This window comes from Petaurus breviceps, unplaced genomic scaffold (assembly GCF_028583685.1).
Source record: "Petaurus breviceps papuanus isolate PSGF00001 unplaced genomic scaffold, PetGlider_PUasm1.0 216, whole genome shotgun sequence".
Taxonomy (NCBI): Eukaryota; Metazoa; Chordata; class Mammalia; order Diprotodontia; family Petauridae; genus Petaurus; species Petaurus breviceps.
The window spans coordinates 6,865,912-6,884,769 of NW_027185867.1; the positions used below are offsets into that span (position 1 = coordinate 6,865,912).

The window sequence follows — 18,858 nt, forward strand, 5'->3', positions numbered from 1 at the left end:
GCCGAGACTTCAGTCCTCTCACTATCCTGTTCATCTTCTTCCATATGAATTCCATAACATCCTTTCTAAACTGTTGTGCCCTGAATGAAACACAATACGACAGATGTAAACTGACCAGTGAAAAACGCTTGATGATTAGTCCCTTCCTCATTCCAGACTCCATGTTTCTCCTCCCATTAGCTTTTCTGGTTCCCATGCCAAACTGTTCATTTATACTGTGCTTGTAGTGCACTAAACCCACTCCCCCAGGTTATTTTCACAAGAAAATAGTTTAGCCAAGCCACCCCACTCTCACCCCATTTTATGCAACTGATTCTTTGAACTCAGGAGTATAACATGACATTTATCTCTATCAAGTTATATCTTAGTCATTCCACTTTTCTAGCCTGTATACAATTAACTATCATGTCAACTATTTCTCTCAGTGATATCATCTACAAATATAATAATCCAAGGGCAGATTCGGCAAGAACTCAACAAATATTTGTCCACAAGACAAAAATGAAAGTCATCAAGTTAACAAACATTTATTAAGCAGCATTGTGCTAAGTGCTGGGATAAAAGAAAGGCAAAATACAGTTCCTGCTCTCAAGGAACTCACTGTCTAATGGGCAGAGACAGTATGTAAACAGCTAAGTACAAACAAGATATATACACATTAAGTTGGAAATAAAGTCAGAGGGCAGGCATGAAGATTAAGGTGGGCTGGGAAAGGCTTCTTCTAGAAGGCATATAGAGGACTAGCTGATATTGGAAGGAAGACAAGGAAGGTAGAATGTAGTGGTAAGAGAGTTCCAGGAAGGGGAATAGCCAGTAAAAATGCACCATCAAGAGACAGAATGTTGGAATACTGAGGAACAAGAAGGCTATTAGATATCAGAGTTGATAGAGAGTGGGGAGAGAGTAAGGTTTAAAAAGACTGGAAGGGACTAGATTATGAAGGCCTTTAAAAACCAAACAGAGGATTTTCTATTTGACCTGCATTTTAGGAAGATCAGTTTGACAACAGAGTGGAGGATGGACAGGAGTGGGGAGAGAAATGATTGAATGGGGCGGGGCATAAGAATGAGGAGTTAAGAATGAGCCTCCGTAGGGGCGGCTAGCAGTGAGTAAAAGAAGCAAGCGCTGGCCCGGAATTGGGGAGGACCTGCATTAGGTTCGGGCCTCAGACATTTAACACAAAAAAATTAGCCGTGTAACCTCGGGCAAGTTACTTAACCCCACTTGCCCTCCAAAAAGGCAAAAAAAAAAAAAGAAAGAAAGCCTCTATAAGGAGGAGGAGGATGTTGCCCTCCACAATAAGAGGCAAGCTGAGAAGAGGGGAGGGTTTCAGGGGAAAGATAAGGAGTTCAGTGCTGGACTTATTGTGACATTCAGTTCAAGATGTCTGAAAAGCAATTGGGGCTGGGAGAATGGAAAGTAGGAGGTGGATGAGTAGCTGTGTGTAACAACTGACAGTTTTATCTGTGGAAGCTGATAAGACCACCCAGGGAAATAGTGAAAAACTTACTTTCAAAGAGCTTATTTTCTACTGAGGTATTCCCTGGGGGCAATCTACCAGAGATCCTAGTTATGATGAGGTCTTTTGTTTCTGTCATCCAACCAGTTCTAAATTCATCTCACAGTACTATTATCCAGGCCACAGTACTCCATCTTGTCCACAAAGAGAACACAAAAAAACTTTGTCAAATGCATCAATGAAACCTAAATTTACTATATGCCTGAGGCATTCATTCCCCTAACAGTGTCACAAAAGGAAATGAGGCTAGTCTGGCATTAACTCTTCTTGATGAAGCTATTCTTAGCCATCATCAATACCTTTTCTACATGCCCCTATGCCCTCTAATATGTCTAAGCTCACTGGCCTATATATAGTTTCCAAATAACATCCTCTTCTCTTTTAAATCACTCAAGGCAGCATTTGCCCTTATATCTGTAATGTAATGCCAAAAGAAGGCAACTTCCCAAGTTCAAAATACCAGCATAGGTGCTCTCTATTTTATTCAGTAACAAACCCAGAACAGAGAAGATCAAAACATGACATCATTCAAAATACAGTATTTACTAAGTATGATTAAATAATCTCCAAGTACTACCCCATCCCAGGACCTTCCAATCATTCAATTACAAAGTCTCTGTTCTAAATACTTCTCCACCCCTAGGCTATACCTTAATTAAGTCCACCACAAAGCCCCTCTTCTCAAATGGAGATTAGTTTCCAAACATAAGTAAAATACATTCATTTGCTCAACCATAGAACACAAAAAGGTCAAAAGTTCCCCACCCCTGGATCACAATTGAATCTACCCCAGAGTTACATCAAGTTTAAACACAGCACTTAATACCCAAATGGAGGTCTTTTCTTCATCTTGACACGAGGCAAGTTCTCAGCAATCTTAGTTCCTGGGGAGACAAGGCTTAGCAAGGCCATAAGATACATTGCCAGTCCCTTCATGAATTTATCCTCTGTCTGTAGAACAGTCCTAGAACCCCTGAACACATTAGCAAAGCCCTCTCCCAGGATTTCTGTAAACATACAACAAGAAAATCCTTCTTCAGGGCTTCTGAACCAACAGAAAGGCTCCCAGACCCCTGCAACAACAGCACTGTCCTTCACCAGTGGACAGTATTCATTCTGTCTGCCGGACAGTCTCCAGACCCCTGCAACAACAATATTGTCCCTCACCAGTGGACAGTATTCACTCTCAGTACTGTCCCTCACCAGTGGACAGTATTCACTCTCTGTCTGCAGGACAGTCTCAGGCCTTCTTAACCAAATGCCAGGTTCCAGGACTTCTTCAACAGGACAGTCTTTCACCAGTGGACAAATCTGGCAAAATAACATCAAAACAGACAGACAAAGTACCAGCAAAACAGCCATGTCTCCTCAGTCCTTGGCAGCTCAGGGGGCAGGTCTCAAAAGTCCAGGGCAATTCAAAGCGGCCACCAGCAATTCTCTTAGTCTCTCTCCACGAGGTGCAGCTTCCAAAAAAGATCTTCCGCCTCTCTCTTGTCTCTCCAAATCTACATCACCAGCTCCTCCCAATTCAGGACTTTCTTTTCACATCAACAAGCCCATCCCACAGGTGGGATTAACAAACTCTGGGTTTTAACACAATCAATTTGAAAACCAAGCCAATACAGGGGAATCTTTAATTGCCATTACTATCACAATATCCTATGACACTGCTTCCATCATCCACAAGTCTCAAAGGTCCCAAGTGACTTCATATTCATCTCTACCAGTTCTTTCAGGCCTCTGTGTTGCAGTTACTTCAGTCCTGGTGACAACTCACTTTAGAGGACAGTACTCTCTTACTATCTCCATGTTTACCTTAGAGTCCAATGTAATCATGTATGTTTAATCCTCCTCTGTGGAGGAGCACAGTCCTTGGTGGAAAAGACAGAAGTGAAATATAATCAATTAGTTTTTCCCTATCTATCTCTCTCTCCATCCATCCATCCATCCATCCATCCATCTATCCCAGCCAACGGTCCCATCACTTCATTGTCTTCGCTCTAATTCTCCTTTTTGTTGTGCTTAGTATTCATTCACTATCAGTCTCACCTCATTCCAGTCTTAGGCCCTCCTGATACTGTACTGCCAGGTTTTTGTATTTCTCGTTTCCATTTTCCCCCAATTCTGATTTGACATACAAACTGTGATTCTATCAACGTAGGGGTCTCCTGGTGGGAGTGCCTAGAAGTGATGAAGATTTGAAATGAATCTGTAATTTTAGAAATTCTTAGAAAGATGCCTGGCAGCAAACAGAAGCCAAATGACTTCTCTAAGTCAAACAGCTTCCATGTGTCAAAAAAAACAGAACCAGAACACAGGCCTCTCTGCCCCTAAAGCCAACTCTCTCTCTACTATGTCATACCACTCTCCCTTGTCTACTGTCTCTTTTTAATATGTCAATGGGGACAGCTAGGTGGCTCAGTGGATAGAGTGCTGGGCCTGGAGTCAGGAAGATAAGACTTCCTAAATTCAAATCTGACCTCAGATGCTTACTAGCTGTGAGACCCTGGGCAAAACTTAACCCTGTCTGCCTCAGTTCCTCATCTGTAAAATGAGCTAGAGAAAGAAATGGAAAACCACTCCAGTACATTTGCCAGTAAAACTCCAAATGGGGTCATGAAGAGTCAGACACGACTGAACAACAACAAAAATTTTGAGTCCCCTGTTTTAATGTTGATCTCTTAGACAATGCCCCCCTTTTCTTCTTTTTCTACATTGTTTTTGGTTCTTCCTTCAGAATTTCATTTTTTAAAGCTTCTGCTGTCTTGGGCAGGTTTTTCCCATGCAATTTAGGGAAATAGTACCCCCTTTTCTCCCCTCTGAAACTTAAAATCTACTCTTCCCCAATCAGATTATTCCCAAAGTTCTCTCTATCATGACAACAACTTAACAGGATCATAATTTTAGAGCTGGAAGGAAACTTAAAGGCCACTGAATCCATCATCACCACCTTGTAAAAAGCCTCTAAAATTAAGTGACTTGCCTAGGGTCCCATGGCTAGCTCCTGCTGAGGCAGTCACTGAACTTAGGTCTCCAGGCCCAGGACTCTACCCACTGCACCACTGAGCTGCATTCAAAGCACCACGTTGGATATGTAAAGACACAACTGAAATAGTCCCAGCCCTTAAGGAGTTTACAGAGGGGGGAAGGAAGAGAGAATACAACCAGAAAGCAATTAACTCCAAGTACAAAGTTAGGACTGGACAATGAGCAAGCAGGTGCTTGGCAAATATTTCTTAACCGACTGCACACGGAATTCCCTGGACCCAGTAAATGCAGGTTCCAAATTTCTCCGCAATTTAGTCCTGCAGCTTTGGGACGGGAAGCTAATTGCTCTGGATCACACAGCCAGAAAGTGTTGGGAGACCGGGGACCCTTCTAAGGACAAGTTAGTTATGTAAATACAAAGTGGTGGGTGATGGGCAACTACAAGAAAGGCCTCCGGCAGGAGAAGATGCCGCCCCGCCCCTGCCCCCAACCGTTTCTATTTCAGTTCAAAGGGAAATTGATGTTCCCCATTTGTCGGACATAACTGGGTCCAGAATAATAATTCTCTGTCGCTTCCGACTTTGTTATAACGAAACTATTGGGGGCGGCCCTTCGGCCTTTTGCTAGGAGAATGCCCAGGGTGGCCAGATAACAGAGGCACTCCGTCCCCTCCCCCAACACAGTTATTTAAACACTGCCATAGAGTCCGCGGAGGACCACCGAGCTAGAGCGCCCGGATGTCCCACTGCCTACGGTCTTGAGAACTTCCGCCAAGGTTTGTTTGCCGAGGACGCCATGAGGAAGGGAGAAGACAGAGGCCTGCAAGCTAACTCGGTCTCTGTGCTTCCTTCTGCTGACCTTGAGGATGGGCTTCGCTCATCTCCACTTTGGCTCCTCTCTGCCGCCGTGCGTGCCACGGGCCGCAGAGGCAGGGTGCCCAAGTCCTTGCCAGGGAAGCGCGAGCCCCCACGAGGCTTGTAGTTCTCTCAAAACTTGGCCGGAATTTCGCCTGAAGACTACCGGAACTAGGGCTAGCGTGTGCCCTCTGTGCACCCTCTAGCCCTGTAGTCCTCCAGCCGCTCTATGACCACGGCGCGGGATGGGGTCGGGGTGAGGGGACGCCGCAGCAGACGCGCTTCTTCGATTCTCCCAGGTGAATGCCCTTCACCAAGATTTCCCCCATTCCAGCAGTCCCTGGGTCTACTCCCCCTTCTTCACCACTTTGATCCCGTCTCTTCCTTCTGAATTCGTTATTACCCTTACGTGGTCCATCCCACCAGAGGATCGTGAGTTTTGTATGGAGAGTTCTCGCTGGCTCCCTTCTGGGACGCTCGCTCCTTGGGTCCCTGCACATTTTTAGTCTGTGGTATCCAGCCTGGCCCTTAGATGAGGGAATGCCCCTCCCCGCTTCACGTTCTCTCTCCTTCATCAGACTTACAAGACTCCATCCAGGACTTTTTTTTTTTACCAGCCCTCGGGTGACTACATCCCCAGAGACGTTTAACACAAGGCTAAGAAATTAAAATTAAAATCCTGCTTTTAGATGCCATCTTCTTTAGCAACCGTTCAGTTACCAAATCTGCTTCTTCTGAAGCCCACAACTTCAATCAGCAACAACTTTTAAGAAAACAAAACAAGTAAATAGAACTTAAAACTAAAAACACCCATGCCGCCTAAAGTCTCCAGTTTTCTTGCCCAAGGTTCCATAATCAAGCAGTACTTCCTGGGTTGCTTCTGGTTAGTCACCGGAAGAGGGCAGTTGTCATCAAGTCTGAAAAGTCCGACGACAACCAGCCAGCCACCCTGGTCCCCCGCTGGCCACACTCAGTGATGGAGCCTGTGGATGTACATTTTGTTCTTAGAGCACAGAAAGCAGCTTCCTTCCGAGAGAGACTAGCTCCCTCCCTGGAAGATCTAAGAACTATTACTTAGTTTTGCTTTCCTCTTCTGTGTCATCTTTTTTACACTTAACCCTCCTGCCACTTCAACTCCTTCCTCCCCCTCCCCCCACTTTTCTTCTTCCTGAACTACTTGCCCTATGCCTTCAAAGAAGACTTCATTTTTCCTGATAACCCAGAAAGGTGTCCTTCCAGCTCTTTCACATCAGCCTTAGAGAAAAACCAAATCAAGCAAGATGTTTGTGTCAGGCACGCTTGCACACACAAAAAGGATAAAACAATACCTGCCTCCAAGTACTTCCCTCTATCAAAAAGACAGCAGATACATCTGGCCATAAGGGCCATTGCATTAAAGTCCCACCTCTGACTCTGGGAAAGTCATTTGACCCTTCAGTGCTCTGGGCATCTCTCTAAAGAACCATAAGGTATAGTAAAGTTGTGACCTGCACTGGAGAAGGGATCTCAGTATATCAATGAAATAACAATCATTTGCTTTCCTCTATACAGAATATATATTGAAACAAATCAGGAAGGTTTCAGGTAGAAAGTGGTTGTTGAACGAGTCTTAAAGGAAACAAGAGTTTTTTAAAAGGCAGAGGGGAGGAGAGAGAACATTCCAGGCATGGGAAAGAGTCAGTGCAAAGGCACCAAGTGGGAAATGAAGTGTTATGTGTAAAGAACTGCAACAAAGCCTGTTTAGCTCAACCATGGTGTGTGAACAGAAGTAATATATAATAAGAAACTAGAGCATTTATTAAAAGCTTCCTATGGGTTGGGCACTGTGACGTGTGCAATTGTTTAGTCATTAAGTCATGGCCAGTTCTTTGTGATCATAGCACACCAGGTCCTTCTGACCTCCACTATATGCCAAAGTCTGTCCAAGCTCATGTTTGTTGCTTCCATATTATCTATCCATCTCATCCTCTGCTATCCCCTTCTCTTTTGGCCTTCAGTCTTTCCTAACATCAAGGTCTTTTCTGAGTCCTGTATTCTCATTATGTGGCCAAAGTATTTACACTTCAGCTTCAGTATTTGACCTTCTAATGAATAATATGAATTAATTTCTTTAAGTATCAACTGATATGATCTCCTTGCTGTCCATGGTACTCTCAAAAGTCTTCTCCAGCACCACCATAAAAAGGTCTTGATTCTTCAGTGATCCACTTTCCTTATGGTCCAGTTCTCACAGCCATACATTGCTATAGGAAAAACCATAGCTTTGACTTATACAAACTTTTGTCAGCAAGGTGATGTAACTCTTTTTTTAGCATGCTATCCAGATTTGCAGGTATTTAAGGAGGACTAGCACCTTTGGTATGAGGGCTTGCCAATCCCTTTTCAGGGCTGTTTATCCACCTTTCGTGTCTAACTGGCACTCTGCTTTCACCTGTGGCTCCAAGAAGCTGTAGCATGCACAGTGGCCACACCCTAGTAAACCATCTTGGCAGATAGGTTAAATCAGGTTGCAGGTAACCAACAGACCTGAAATCCATCGGTGAGTTGGGGAGTATCTACCCCAGGCATGTGAAGACTTCCTGGTAGAATGGGCAGATGAGAACAATTTGTTCCAATGGCCATGAAAGTGATTGAAGCAGGTGCTGTGGAGCCCTTAGAGCTTGGTCAGATATTGAAGATGCCAAGGGTATCTACTGTGTCCTGGGTCATTGCCAGTCATCCTGACTTTTGTCTAACCACTGGACTTCAATAACTATGGAAGAGAGGGTAAAGCTGACAATTTTGTGCAACTCTGCCTCGCTTGAACCAAATTTACACGAGTCAAAATATCGCCCAATGATATCATTGTTCCTCTTCAAAAACAAAGGACAAAACCACAACAGTTTTCCTTCCAAAGAGCAAGCAACTTTTAAATTCATGGTTGTATTCACCATCTGCAGTGACCTTTGAGCCCAAGAATATAAAATCTGATGTTGTGTCTATTTCTTCTCTCTTTATTTGACAGAAAGTGAAAAGACCAGTTGCCATGATCTTAGTTTTGTTTGTTTGGGGGTTTTTTGGAGGGGGGAGGGAGTTTGATGTTGAGTTTCAAGTCATCTTTTACTCTCTCTTCTTCCACCCTCATCAACAGACTTCTTAATCCTTTTTCACTTTCTGTCATCAGAGTAGTCTTGTCTGCATATATAAGATTGCTGATATTCCTCTGGGCAACCTTAATTACAGCTTTTGATTCATCCACTCTTGGCTTTTTTCATGAGGTATTCTGCATATACATTAATAAATAAGGTAACAATATACAGCCTTGTCACACTCCTTTTTCCAATCTTAAACCAATCAGTTTTTCCATGTTTGGTTCTAACTGTTTCTCAGGAGACCAGTAAGATGATCTGGTACTTTCATATCTTTGAGAACTTGCCAGATTTTGCTGTGATCCACAGTCAAAGGCTTGAGTGTACTCAAAGAAGCAGAAGCAGATGTTTTTCTTGAACTCCCTTGCTTTCTCCATTATCCAGCCAATGTTTCTAAATTGGGATACAAATACAAGCAAGATAGTCCCTGCCTTTGAGGAACTTACTTTTTAATAGGAGGAAGACAACACATAAAGGGGAATTGGAATTCGGGGGTGAGGGAGAGGATATTTAAGGTGACATGGAGGCCTAGTTTGTGGAAAGATAAGACAAAAGAAAGTTAGATAAATGGAGCCAGGTTGTGCAAGGCTTTAAAAGACAAAAGAATTTATGTTTTATCCTGGATACAACAGGGAGTCCCCAGAGTTTGTTGAGTAGAGAAGTGATATGGTCAGACTTGCATTTTAGAGAAATCACTTGGGCAGCTGGAGCACAGATTGATGTGAGCAGAGAAGGGATCAGAAGTGAGAGAAGCTGTGGAGGCAGAATGACAAGATTTGGTAACTGAGTGGCTTTGTCCGGTGAGGGGTCAAAGACAACAGAGGTTTCAAGGCTGGAAAACTGGAAGAATGGTAGTATTTGTTACAGAAATGGGGAATTTAGGAAGATAGGTTGGCTTGCAGGAAAATACAATGAACTCTATTTTGGATATTTTGAGTTTGCAATATCTAGCGGACATCCAATTTGAAATGTTCAATAAGCAGTTGGCAAAACAAGACTGGACCTCAGGAAAAAATACTGGAAAGAACTGCAAGTCATCTGCATAGAGATAATTATAAAATTAAAACCAGAAGTAGGCATGCCTATAATCCCTGCTACTGGGGGAGGACTGAGGCTGATAGATCTCTTGAGATTTGAGCTAGAATGGATTAATAGCCAATTGATGTCCATACTAAATCTAACACCAATATAATGGACCCTGAAATAGGCTACCAGGTTGCCTAAGGAGGAATAAACTGGCCCACATCAGAAATGGAGCATGTCAAAACTTCTGGCCCATGAGCTGTACTTCCATCTTGAAAAAGATAGTGAGACCCAGTCTCAAAAGAGAGAGGGTTGGGGGAAGGGAGAGGGAGAGAGAAAGAGAATGAATTAAATCTATGACAGCTGATAAGGTCACCAAGTAAGAGTGTTGCATTAACAGAAAGACAAAAATAGGGCAGTCTCTTAAATCATTTTACAATTCAACTTGCCCTCCATACTGGCTGGAAACAAGATCCACTCAATCTTTTGTCCTTTTAGTAGTTCTAGTCCCTAAGTCAACTGTTATGGGCCAATCTTCTTCATTGTACTGAGAGGCAGCTGAATCAAGATTTAACTAATTAACTGACTAATTATTTTATTTATCTTGGGTTTCCAGCCTTTTTGCAATGGAATGTTAGCTCAATGATGAGCTGTTTGATTAGCCATTTCCAGATTCCTGCCAAGTCCTAATGCAAACAGTTGCTCTCAGCTATACTGTGTGAAAGGCTCAAACAGGAAAACAATTACTCAGCAAGGTTTTTAATCTAATTAAGTCCATTTACCTAACTCTTCTCTCCTCTACTTAAATACTTTAGATACCACCTTGAGTTTCTCCAGTCACATCGCTCAATTTATATAAGTCTCTCTGATTCAGATCAGAGATGCTTCCTAAGCCCTTAGTGCTTTTCTCCTGAATAGGGACTCACTTCTCCTCCCTATTCTAAACCTCACCCACCCACCCTCCTGGTAATATGAGACCCAATGTCCCAAATCTCCAGTAGCAGTGGCCATATGTAGCACCAATGCAATATTTACAGCACCCACAATCATGATAAAGACTGTGACTATAAGTATCATGTGACATTCCATCGCAAAATATACCAAACTCTCCAGATGGAGACAGAACTGGAACATTTATTTAGACAACAGAATATCCAATCCCAAAACCAGTAAGCCAGTTTCATCATAGTACCAAAGATATTCAGAAACCATAATAACACTAAGAGCCACAGAATCCTTCAGCCTTCCCACAAACAAATACAAGATCAATATTTACTCACAAACCTCTCTATCTCCTTGCCTGAGCTCCTCTCTCCCCCATCTTCTGGCTAGCTCTGACTACCAGCTTCCTGTGGGCTCTGCTTCCCTTCAGCAAATTCCTCCCACCACAGGCTCCATGTGACTACATTCAGCCTATTAGGGGGCAGAGTTTGCTTTCAAAGCAGAGGAGGTCTTCAAACTCCCCCCTAGGTCTATTAAGGGGCAGGGAAGATCTTCAAATTCCCATTCTCATTACACCATATTCCCTAGAAGTTCCAATTAATGGTCACTAAGGAAATTTCCTAGCTTTCTACAAGTATCTAACCTGCAACAGGAATTACTCAGAAGACTCAATAATGTTAGAAAAGACCCAAAAAGGCCATCTAGTCCAACCTCTTCTATTCCCCACTCTACTACCACCAGCCTTTTATCAATAAGGGTTTAGTTACTTCTCCCAGCCCAAACAATTGGTGAATAGCAATGCCAGAACCTGAACTTAGGTTTCCTGTCTGGTCATATAATGTTCCTTCTCCTATGTCATGCTGCCTCCTCAGATGTCTCCTTCAGTGGAGTGATGTTGAGAAACTGTTTCTCAAGGGTAAAACTGAAGCTGAAGTGGTGGGTATTTGGGTAATCTGCATATTACTTAAGATACTCATTCTTTGGGGTACTTTGGATGTTAAGGTCTAGAGGCTAAGGGGGAATTTTGCCTTGGATCTTAATGATGTACTCTACCCTTCTAGCCCATCTATTCGATTGTGACTGCTGCCAAATGGCTGATGAGTGAGCTCTTCATGTGAGTGTGGGTGTCTGAAGGAATTATTTGGGGGCACGGGAGGGAGATTCTATACTGGGTGTAGATCACAATGGGGACCCTTTCCTGGGAATTCTGGCTCTTTCCAGGGCACTCTCATTGATACATATGGTGGGGAGGAGAGAGCCCAGTTATGTGGGAATCAGATATATATAGATGACATTCCCTCGATATGCTCAGCATTCAGAATAGGCTGCTCTGTTGAAGGCCCAAGGAGGCAACCAAGCAACACTATGCATTGCTGTAATCTAGATCTTAGCCAACATGGGGCAGACCTATGAGTAACCAAGGAAAGGAGAAGACAAGGATTGGCTGCCAGCCACTGGGGGTTTGGTACAAAGCTGTCTACTCCCTTGTCCCTAGAACAGGTGAGACTCCTCACCCCCTACCTGCTGCCAAGCTGCAAAAAGAAACTACCATTTAATGAGGGTGATAAAAAGCAGCTAAGACTTCCTACCCATTTCCACCCCCATCCTCATCACATACATACACACTACTCCTATGTTTATTTTTACAGGTTCTTCTTAGAGTGGGGTACATGGGGCTGCTGGCAGTGGGACAGCAGGGCAGAGGGTGAGTACACAGCACTTTCAGGGGTTGGGGAAGACCAAGCCAGGACAAAATAATCTCAGGCATTTTACAAGAACACTATCAAGTGCCTGAATTTCAGTTAAAGTCAACAAACATTTATTAATTACCTACTAGAAGGGTACAATGCTGGGTACTAGGGATACCGTGATAAGGAAGAAAAAAACAACAACTCAACAAATATGTATTAAGCATCTTCTCTGGAAAGAATCTTGTGTTAGGCAATAGGAAAGATCTGAAATTTTGATAAGATCCTTGCCCTTATGGAACTTACAATAAGGAGACATGACACATACATAAGCTTATGATAAAAAAACACATATATTTAATCTATTTTAGAAGGTTTAAACAATGCCATGTGAGGTCAAAGAGGTATCAGAAAAGGCTTACTAGAGGATATAACATTTGTGTTGGGTTAAAGTTGTAAAAATAGGACTTTTGCCTAAAAACAGGCAAATTTAAAAGGACTTTGAATGCCAGGCTAAGGAATATAACTTTTACTCGAAAAACTAAAAGGAACTACTGAAAATTTTTCAATAGAGTACTGATATGACCAAGTCTGTACATAAAGATTAACCTGGCAGTGGTTCTTAAGAATGGAATAAAAGGGGGAAGAGAGTGAAGGCCTAAAGAACTCTTAGGAAGGTATGACAATGGCCTAAATAGTTAGTAATGAGGGCCTATACACTAATTCCTTATAAACAAAGAAAGACAATAAGCTTGGTTTTGGACATGTTGCTAATGGTACACCCAGAGAGACAGGGATGCCCTCTCGGCAGGTGGAGATGCAAGTCTGGAATACAGAAGGAAGGATCAGAAATATACTACATGTTTAGGAATTATCTGCAGAAAGGAGATCACTAAAGCCATGGGAGTAATGAGATTGCCAAGGAAGCGAGTGTAGAGAAAGAGAAGGGAAAAGGACACAGAAAATCCCTGTGAGAACATCTACTTGATGAAGGAGTCAGTGAAGGAGACAGAGAAGAAACAACTATACAGGAAAGAAGGGAGCCAAGAGAACAAAGCAATGCGAAAGTCAGGAGAGAGAAAAGTGTCCAAGTCAATAAAGGCTACAAAGAGTCAGAAAGCAGGAGAAATGGGGAAAAACATCGGACACAAATGACCTTTGAAGAAAGTCGTCTTTCTAGTAGGGGTGGAAGTGCAGTTGCAAGGAATTAAGTGACATGAATGATTGAATGTCGGGGAAGTGGAGACACTTTTTCAAAAAGTTTGAGGTTACTTCTCTTCCCTTCTTGGCAGAAGTGGGGAATAGGTATGTATTCACAATGTACATGTTTGTCTTTATATGTCTATGTATACACACGTACACACATACATATGTATATATACATAGATGTATGTGTATGTGGAGTGTCAGACTTTTGATATGTTGGTTAGTATCTGCTGAACTGGCATGGTATGTTATATCATGCCATATCATTTATCAATATATACATACATATGTATTTATGTATATTGCACAATTCAGATGCAAACCATACCTGACCTAGAGTGAAGGCATGGGGAGTGGAAAGAAAGGGACAGATTCAAGACTTCCTTCAGAGACAAAATTAATAGGATTTAGTAGCTGAATGAACCTAATGGAGTCACAGGGATGGAAATCAATGTTTTGAGCACAGGTAAATGGGAGGATGGCCGTCAGGAGGATCATGAATTCTGGAGGAACACTACAGGTCATAGGACTGAGATGTTCGGTTTGGGACATGGAAATAGAAACTTTCTGCTTTAATGTTAATAGAATGTTTGTTGGCAACTTACTGAGGTAGAACTGAAGATGACAGGGACCACTAAACCATACCTTATATCATATCCCTCACAGACTTTTCTCATCCCTTCCTCCCCATCCCTAAACCTACCACCTCTCTATGTGACATCTCTCATCTCTCTGCTACTTCGGGACATCACCATGTGATCTCACTGCATCCTGTCATCACTACCTCCTGTGATACCCTCATTCTGCCTGACTTTGCCCCCCTTCCTGTTCCATCATCTTGTGAAATGTGTGTCCATGATTCCATCTTCACCTTGTGCTGATCACATGACCTGAGCAGCCAAAGCCATCTTCCATCACTGTAAGTAAAATCAACTAATGAGATACTAAAGGCATGTCTCAGACTCCAAGTTTCGAGAAGAAAAGAATGAACTCGTTAGGATATTCCTCATTAAGGGGGCCCTACTCATCTACCACTTCAGGACATCATGTCAGGAGAGGAGAATGCCCTTAGCTCAAACTACAGAGAAGCTTTTAGTATGCAACACACACTTATTAAGCACCCCATATGTGCCTGGTACCACTGTGCCAAGCGATGGGGATATAAAAAGAAACAAAAATCAGTTCCTGCCCTCCAGGAGCTCACATTAGACTATGAGTCTAATGGGGGAAACAACAAACAACATGTACAAACGACGTATATACAAGATAGATAGGAAAAAGTTAAAAGATGGAAGGCATTCGAATTGAGAGAAGCTGCAAGTGGTATCACACAAAGCCTAGGCGGAATGGAAGATTCCCTGAATCTCTTGTAGCAGTTACCTGGGGTGTTGCAAGTATTATTATCCCCATTTTTAACAGTTGGGGAAAGTTAATCTCAGAAAAATGAAGTGATTTGCCGATGGATACACAGCTGATAAGAGGCAGAGCTCAGAGTTAAAATCTAGTTGTTCTGACTCCAAATCCCTTGTTCTTTGCACTGTATTACAGTAAAAGACCAGGTCACTCCATTTCCCCCTCTGTACTCTATCATCACCACTATCAAGACAGGCAGAAAGAGAGCCAGACTGCAAGGAAGACCTAGCTTCCGGTCCTTCCTCTGACATATATTAGCCATGTAATCACAGACAAGTCACCATTTCTCTGAGCCTCAATTTCTTCCTCTGTAAAATAATACTAATAATATATAGTACTCACCTCCCAGGGTTTTTGTTATGATCAGACACAACCATGGTAGTAAAGTGCTTTGCAGCAAACTCCAAAGTGCTGTGTAAATGTCAGCTGTCCTCCTCCTCCTCATCATCATCATCAACACCATGACCACCACTACACAAAAACTTACAGTGGGCTTGTTCAGACTTTGATTTCCTTCCTCTAATAGCTCCCTTCCTGAACAGTCATCCTTACCCTATCTATTTTCTATCTGCAAGGAGTTAAGTATATACTATGTACAGAGCATATGTTAGTAATACTACCTTACGTTTGTATTATGCTTTCTAGTCCTCAAAGCATTTTCACAGCCATTATCTCATTTGATCCTCATAATATTGTATGAGAGTGAATGGAGCAGAACAGACACAATCCCTTCTCCCCATTTTACAGAAGAAACTGAAGCCCAATGAGTTTTCAATTTGCCTGCAGAGCTAGTAAGTGGCAGTTATCACAGAATCATGGATTTAGAACTGAAAGAAATGTAAGAAGTTTATCTACTCCAACTCCTTAAATACTTGAGGAAACTGTCCCAGAGAAGTCAAGGTGACTCACCCAAAGTCATACAGCTAGAAAGCATCAGAGTCAGAACATAGATCCTCTTCTACTGTACAGATTTTCTGACATTACGCTGTCACTAGGCATTGCTAGGGAATTTAAAAAACAAACTGAAAAACAGGTCTATGAAACAAATATTACCTGATGCTTCCCTAGTCCACAGATGAAGCAATTGTTTATGGATTAACAAGTGCTGGGGACAAGAGAGAATCTAGGGTTATCTCTAGCTATCATTATTTTGTCTGGACCTCTGATTTTATCAATATAGCAAACATTCTTCTTATACTTCTACACTTGATGGATGCAATTTTTTTTTTACTTTTAATTAGCGCCTCAACATCCTTTCTAGGGTTCATGGTTGTATTGGAAAGAGCCTGGAGTGGGCAGTAGGAGACCTAGCTCTCTCAGTTAATCACTGTATGACCTTGAAGAAGTCATATAACCTCTAAAAAAGGAAACCTAGGCTTCCCTTTCAGTAAAATCTCTATCTTAAATATGCAATGAAGATAAATTGAGATTAAAGATAAAAAGGATATTGAAGGAAGTAAAGGTTTACACAAATGCAAAGGGGTATCACCATTATTGTTACTACTAACCATAATAACAACTCCATCAAAGCCCAATCCAACACCCATGTTGGGATGATAGGGATGGCAAAATAAGAGAATACCACCAGCCAGGGTGATGTGCCCTAAGACCACTACTATAGCTAGGAAGGCTTTGCAAAAACCCTTAAATATCCAACTGTACACTGGTAATATTATGGATTAGCTTATCACCTTGGATTGGGTCATATTATATTCCTATGAATAGAAGAGATAGAGTGGCACAGAATTTCAGCTGGATTTACTTGGGATGATTATTATAATTAGCTTGATACTGAAATTAGTGATGCTCCCTCATATTCTGGTATCACAAAGAGGCAAGAAAAATAACAAAAGAGAAATACCAATACTCCACCTGCTAGAATTACTTCAGTATAGCATGACTGAAGCCCACGATTGTGGACAAATCACTATTATGAATGAAATGAATTGAAAGTTTGAATGCTTTGAAAGAAATGTTCCAAAATTACTACATCAATAAAATTAGAAACTGTTCTTACCAGTTATAGGCAAAGACTTCATACTAATTTTTGTCAACAATGTACTAAGCTACAAGTTACACAAAAATGCACTGGAAGATAATTGCAAGAAATATTTTCATTCCTAAAATCAGATTAGATGAAATACAAATAAAAATTGAGGAACTGATTAAAGAGAGAAAAAGCTAAAAATCCTAATGCCTTTGAAAATCTATACTGCTACTCCAGCAACACTAAAAATAAAATTATAATAATAAAAATAATTAAGAATACCATTGTCTTAAATTATTTTGAAAGAAGGTGAGCATATTTGGACTGGAATTTCAAACAATTCTTTTTGCGGTTAATGGCACAAATTCAACTACTAGACAACAAATTTAACTAATAGACAAACTATAGCAAATAATAGCAAAATAGAGCAATTTTTTTTTTTGCCTTTTGGAGGGCAGTTGGGGTTAAGTAACTTGCCCAAGGTTACACAGCTAGTTTTTTTATGTGTGGGTGTTAAGTGTCTGAGGCCGGAACCGAACTCAGGTCCTCCTGACTCCGGGGCCAGCGCTTTACTCACTGAGCCACCTAGCTACCCCAATAGAGCAATTTTTTTTAAAATCTTACAATATCTACAATAACCAGACTGAGCAAATGCATTTTCCAACAATATCTGACAATAATTGTAAACAAATTTCATAATTTCCATGTAACAGTATATGCTACAGTTGTTGCTATGGGAAGTATCATGGGAAGAAAGGTAGCTCTCTCTAAGAAGAGTCTTAAGGACAGGTGTCAAATACTATCATGGCAGAACCATTTTTAGAAAACTCTCAAAAACTGTGGAAAGATATTGGAAAATGAAGTCAATATCAAACCAGTATGTATAATAGGAAACTTGAACACCATATATCACCTAAACAAAGCCAACAAAGAAGAAATATACAGAATAGAATTCAGAATACCAGTATACCAGAAATTCTTGCTACCTTTATAAACAATTAAAAGTGAAAGTCAAAAAGTTAAGGTGATATGTGGAGTCAAACAGCACACTGAACAAAACACACAATTAAGTAGTAATCAAAAGCTACACCATAGAGATTTGGGAAGCAAATAAATTAGAAGAGAAAGAACCCCTAAAGAAGGAGGATATGGACATTTTTTGGTCATGTATATAATCAAGGGAATTACAGAACAACAAAAAGATCAATCTTGATAAAATGTGAAACCAAAAGCTTGCATAAAGTTAAATAATGAATGACAGAATGTTTGGGGGTGGTTTACTAAAATGCTAGCTTTTCTAAAAAAATGGAAACTGGAGAGTCCAGTAAGAGCATAATCACTGACTCAGATACTTCACAGTTATATATGAACTATGAGCAAAGCATTTTAGCAAGTTTCTCTCTGGTGTAAGCTTGTTCTCACCTTTATATAGGCATTATATGTGAAGACATATATTTATTACTAAATGATAAGAACATCAGAGACTCATTCAAATATAGGCAATTACATGTTTAAGTGAGGGCAGAGAGGTGACCTAGTGGATAGAATACCAGGTCTCAAGTCAGGAAGACTCATCTTCCTGAATTAAAATCTCAGACATTTACTAGTTGTCTGACCCTGGGCAAGTCATTTAACCCTGTTTGCCTCTGTTTCTTCATCTGTAAAATGAGCTGGAGGAGGAAATGGCAAACCACTCCAGTATCTTTGCCAAGAAAACCCCAAATGGGGTCACAAAGAGTGGGACAGACCCCAAACCACTTAGCAACAACAACAAAATGTTTATGTACTTTATACAAAGATTCACAGCTTGTATCACTCAAATCTATAAAGACTTTTTAAGAAGATAGTATACTAGTTGAGGAGTCAAAGGGTGTGCCAAAAAAAAAAAAAGTCCTAGGGAACGCAACTCTTTGTCAATTTGCTCATTTGCTATTTAACAGGCCGACCAAGAGCATTGTAACATTATGACATTGTTATTAAGCATCAAAGTCTTTGACCAAGTTTCAAACTATGGTTTAGTACTGTGCTGCAAATATATAAAATAGAGCCAATCAAAGTCAGAACTAAATTAGAACTAAAGTATTTGATGTCCATGTGGAAAACTAGTCTC

The 18,858-nt window shown here is 41.3% G+C and overlaps 1 protein-coding gene and 1 long non-coding RNA gene across 2 annotated transcripts in view; one reads left to right on the plus strand and one right to left on the minus strand.

The window, feature by feature from the left end:
• Nucleotides 1-18,858, plus strand: part of CACNA2D4 (calcium voltage-gated channel auxiliary subunit alpha2delta 4) — a 169,991-nt gene that overhangs the window by 139,616 nt on the left and 11,517 nt on the right. Inside the window, exons 33-34 of the mRNA XM_069094324.1 lie at nucleotides 11,516-11,568; nucleotides 12,104-12,159. Of these exons, the coding sequence (XP_068950425.1) occupies nucleotides 11,516-11,568; nucleotides 12,104-12,159 (109 nt within the window). The remainder of the gene's footprint in view (nucleotides 1-11,515; nucleotides 11,569-12,103; nucleotides 12,160-18,858) is intronic.
• On the minus strand, nucleotides 503-5,626 carry LOC138165921 (uncharacterized). The gene is made up of 2 exons (XR_011169491.1): nucleotides 3,569-5,626; nucleotides 503-3,390 (listed from the first exon to the last, which is right to left on the minus strand). It is a non-coding gene; the product is annotated as an uncharacterized lncRNA (long non-coding RNA).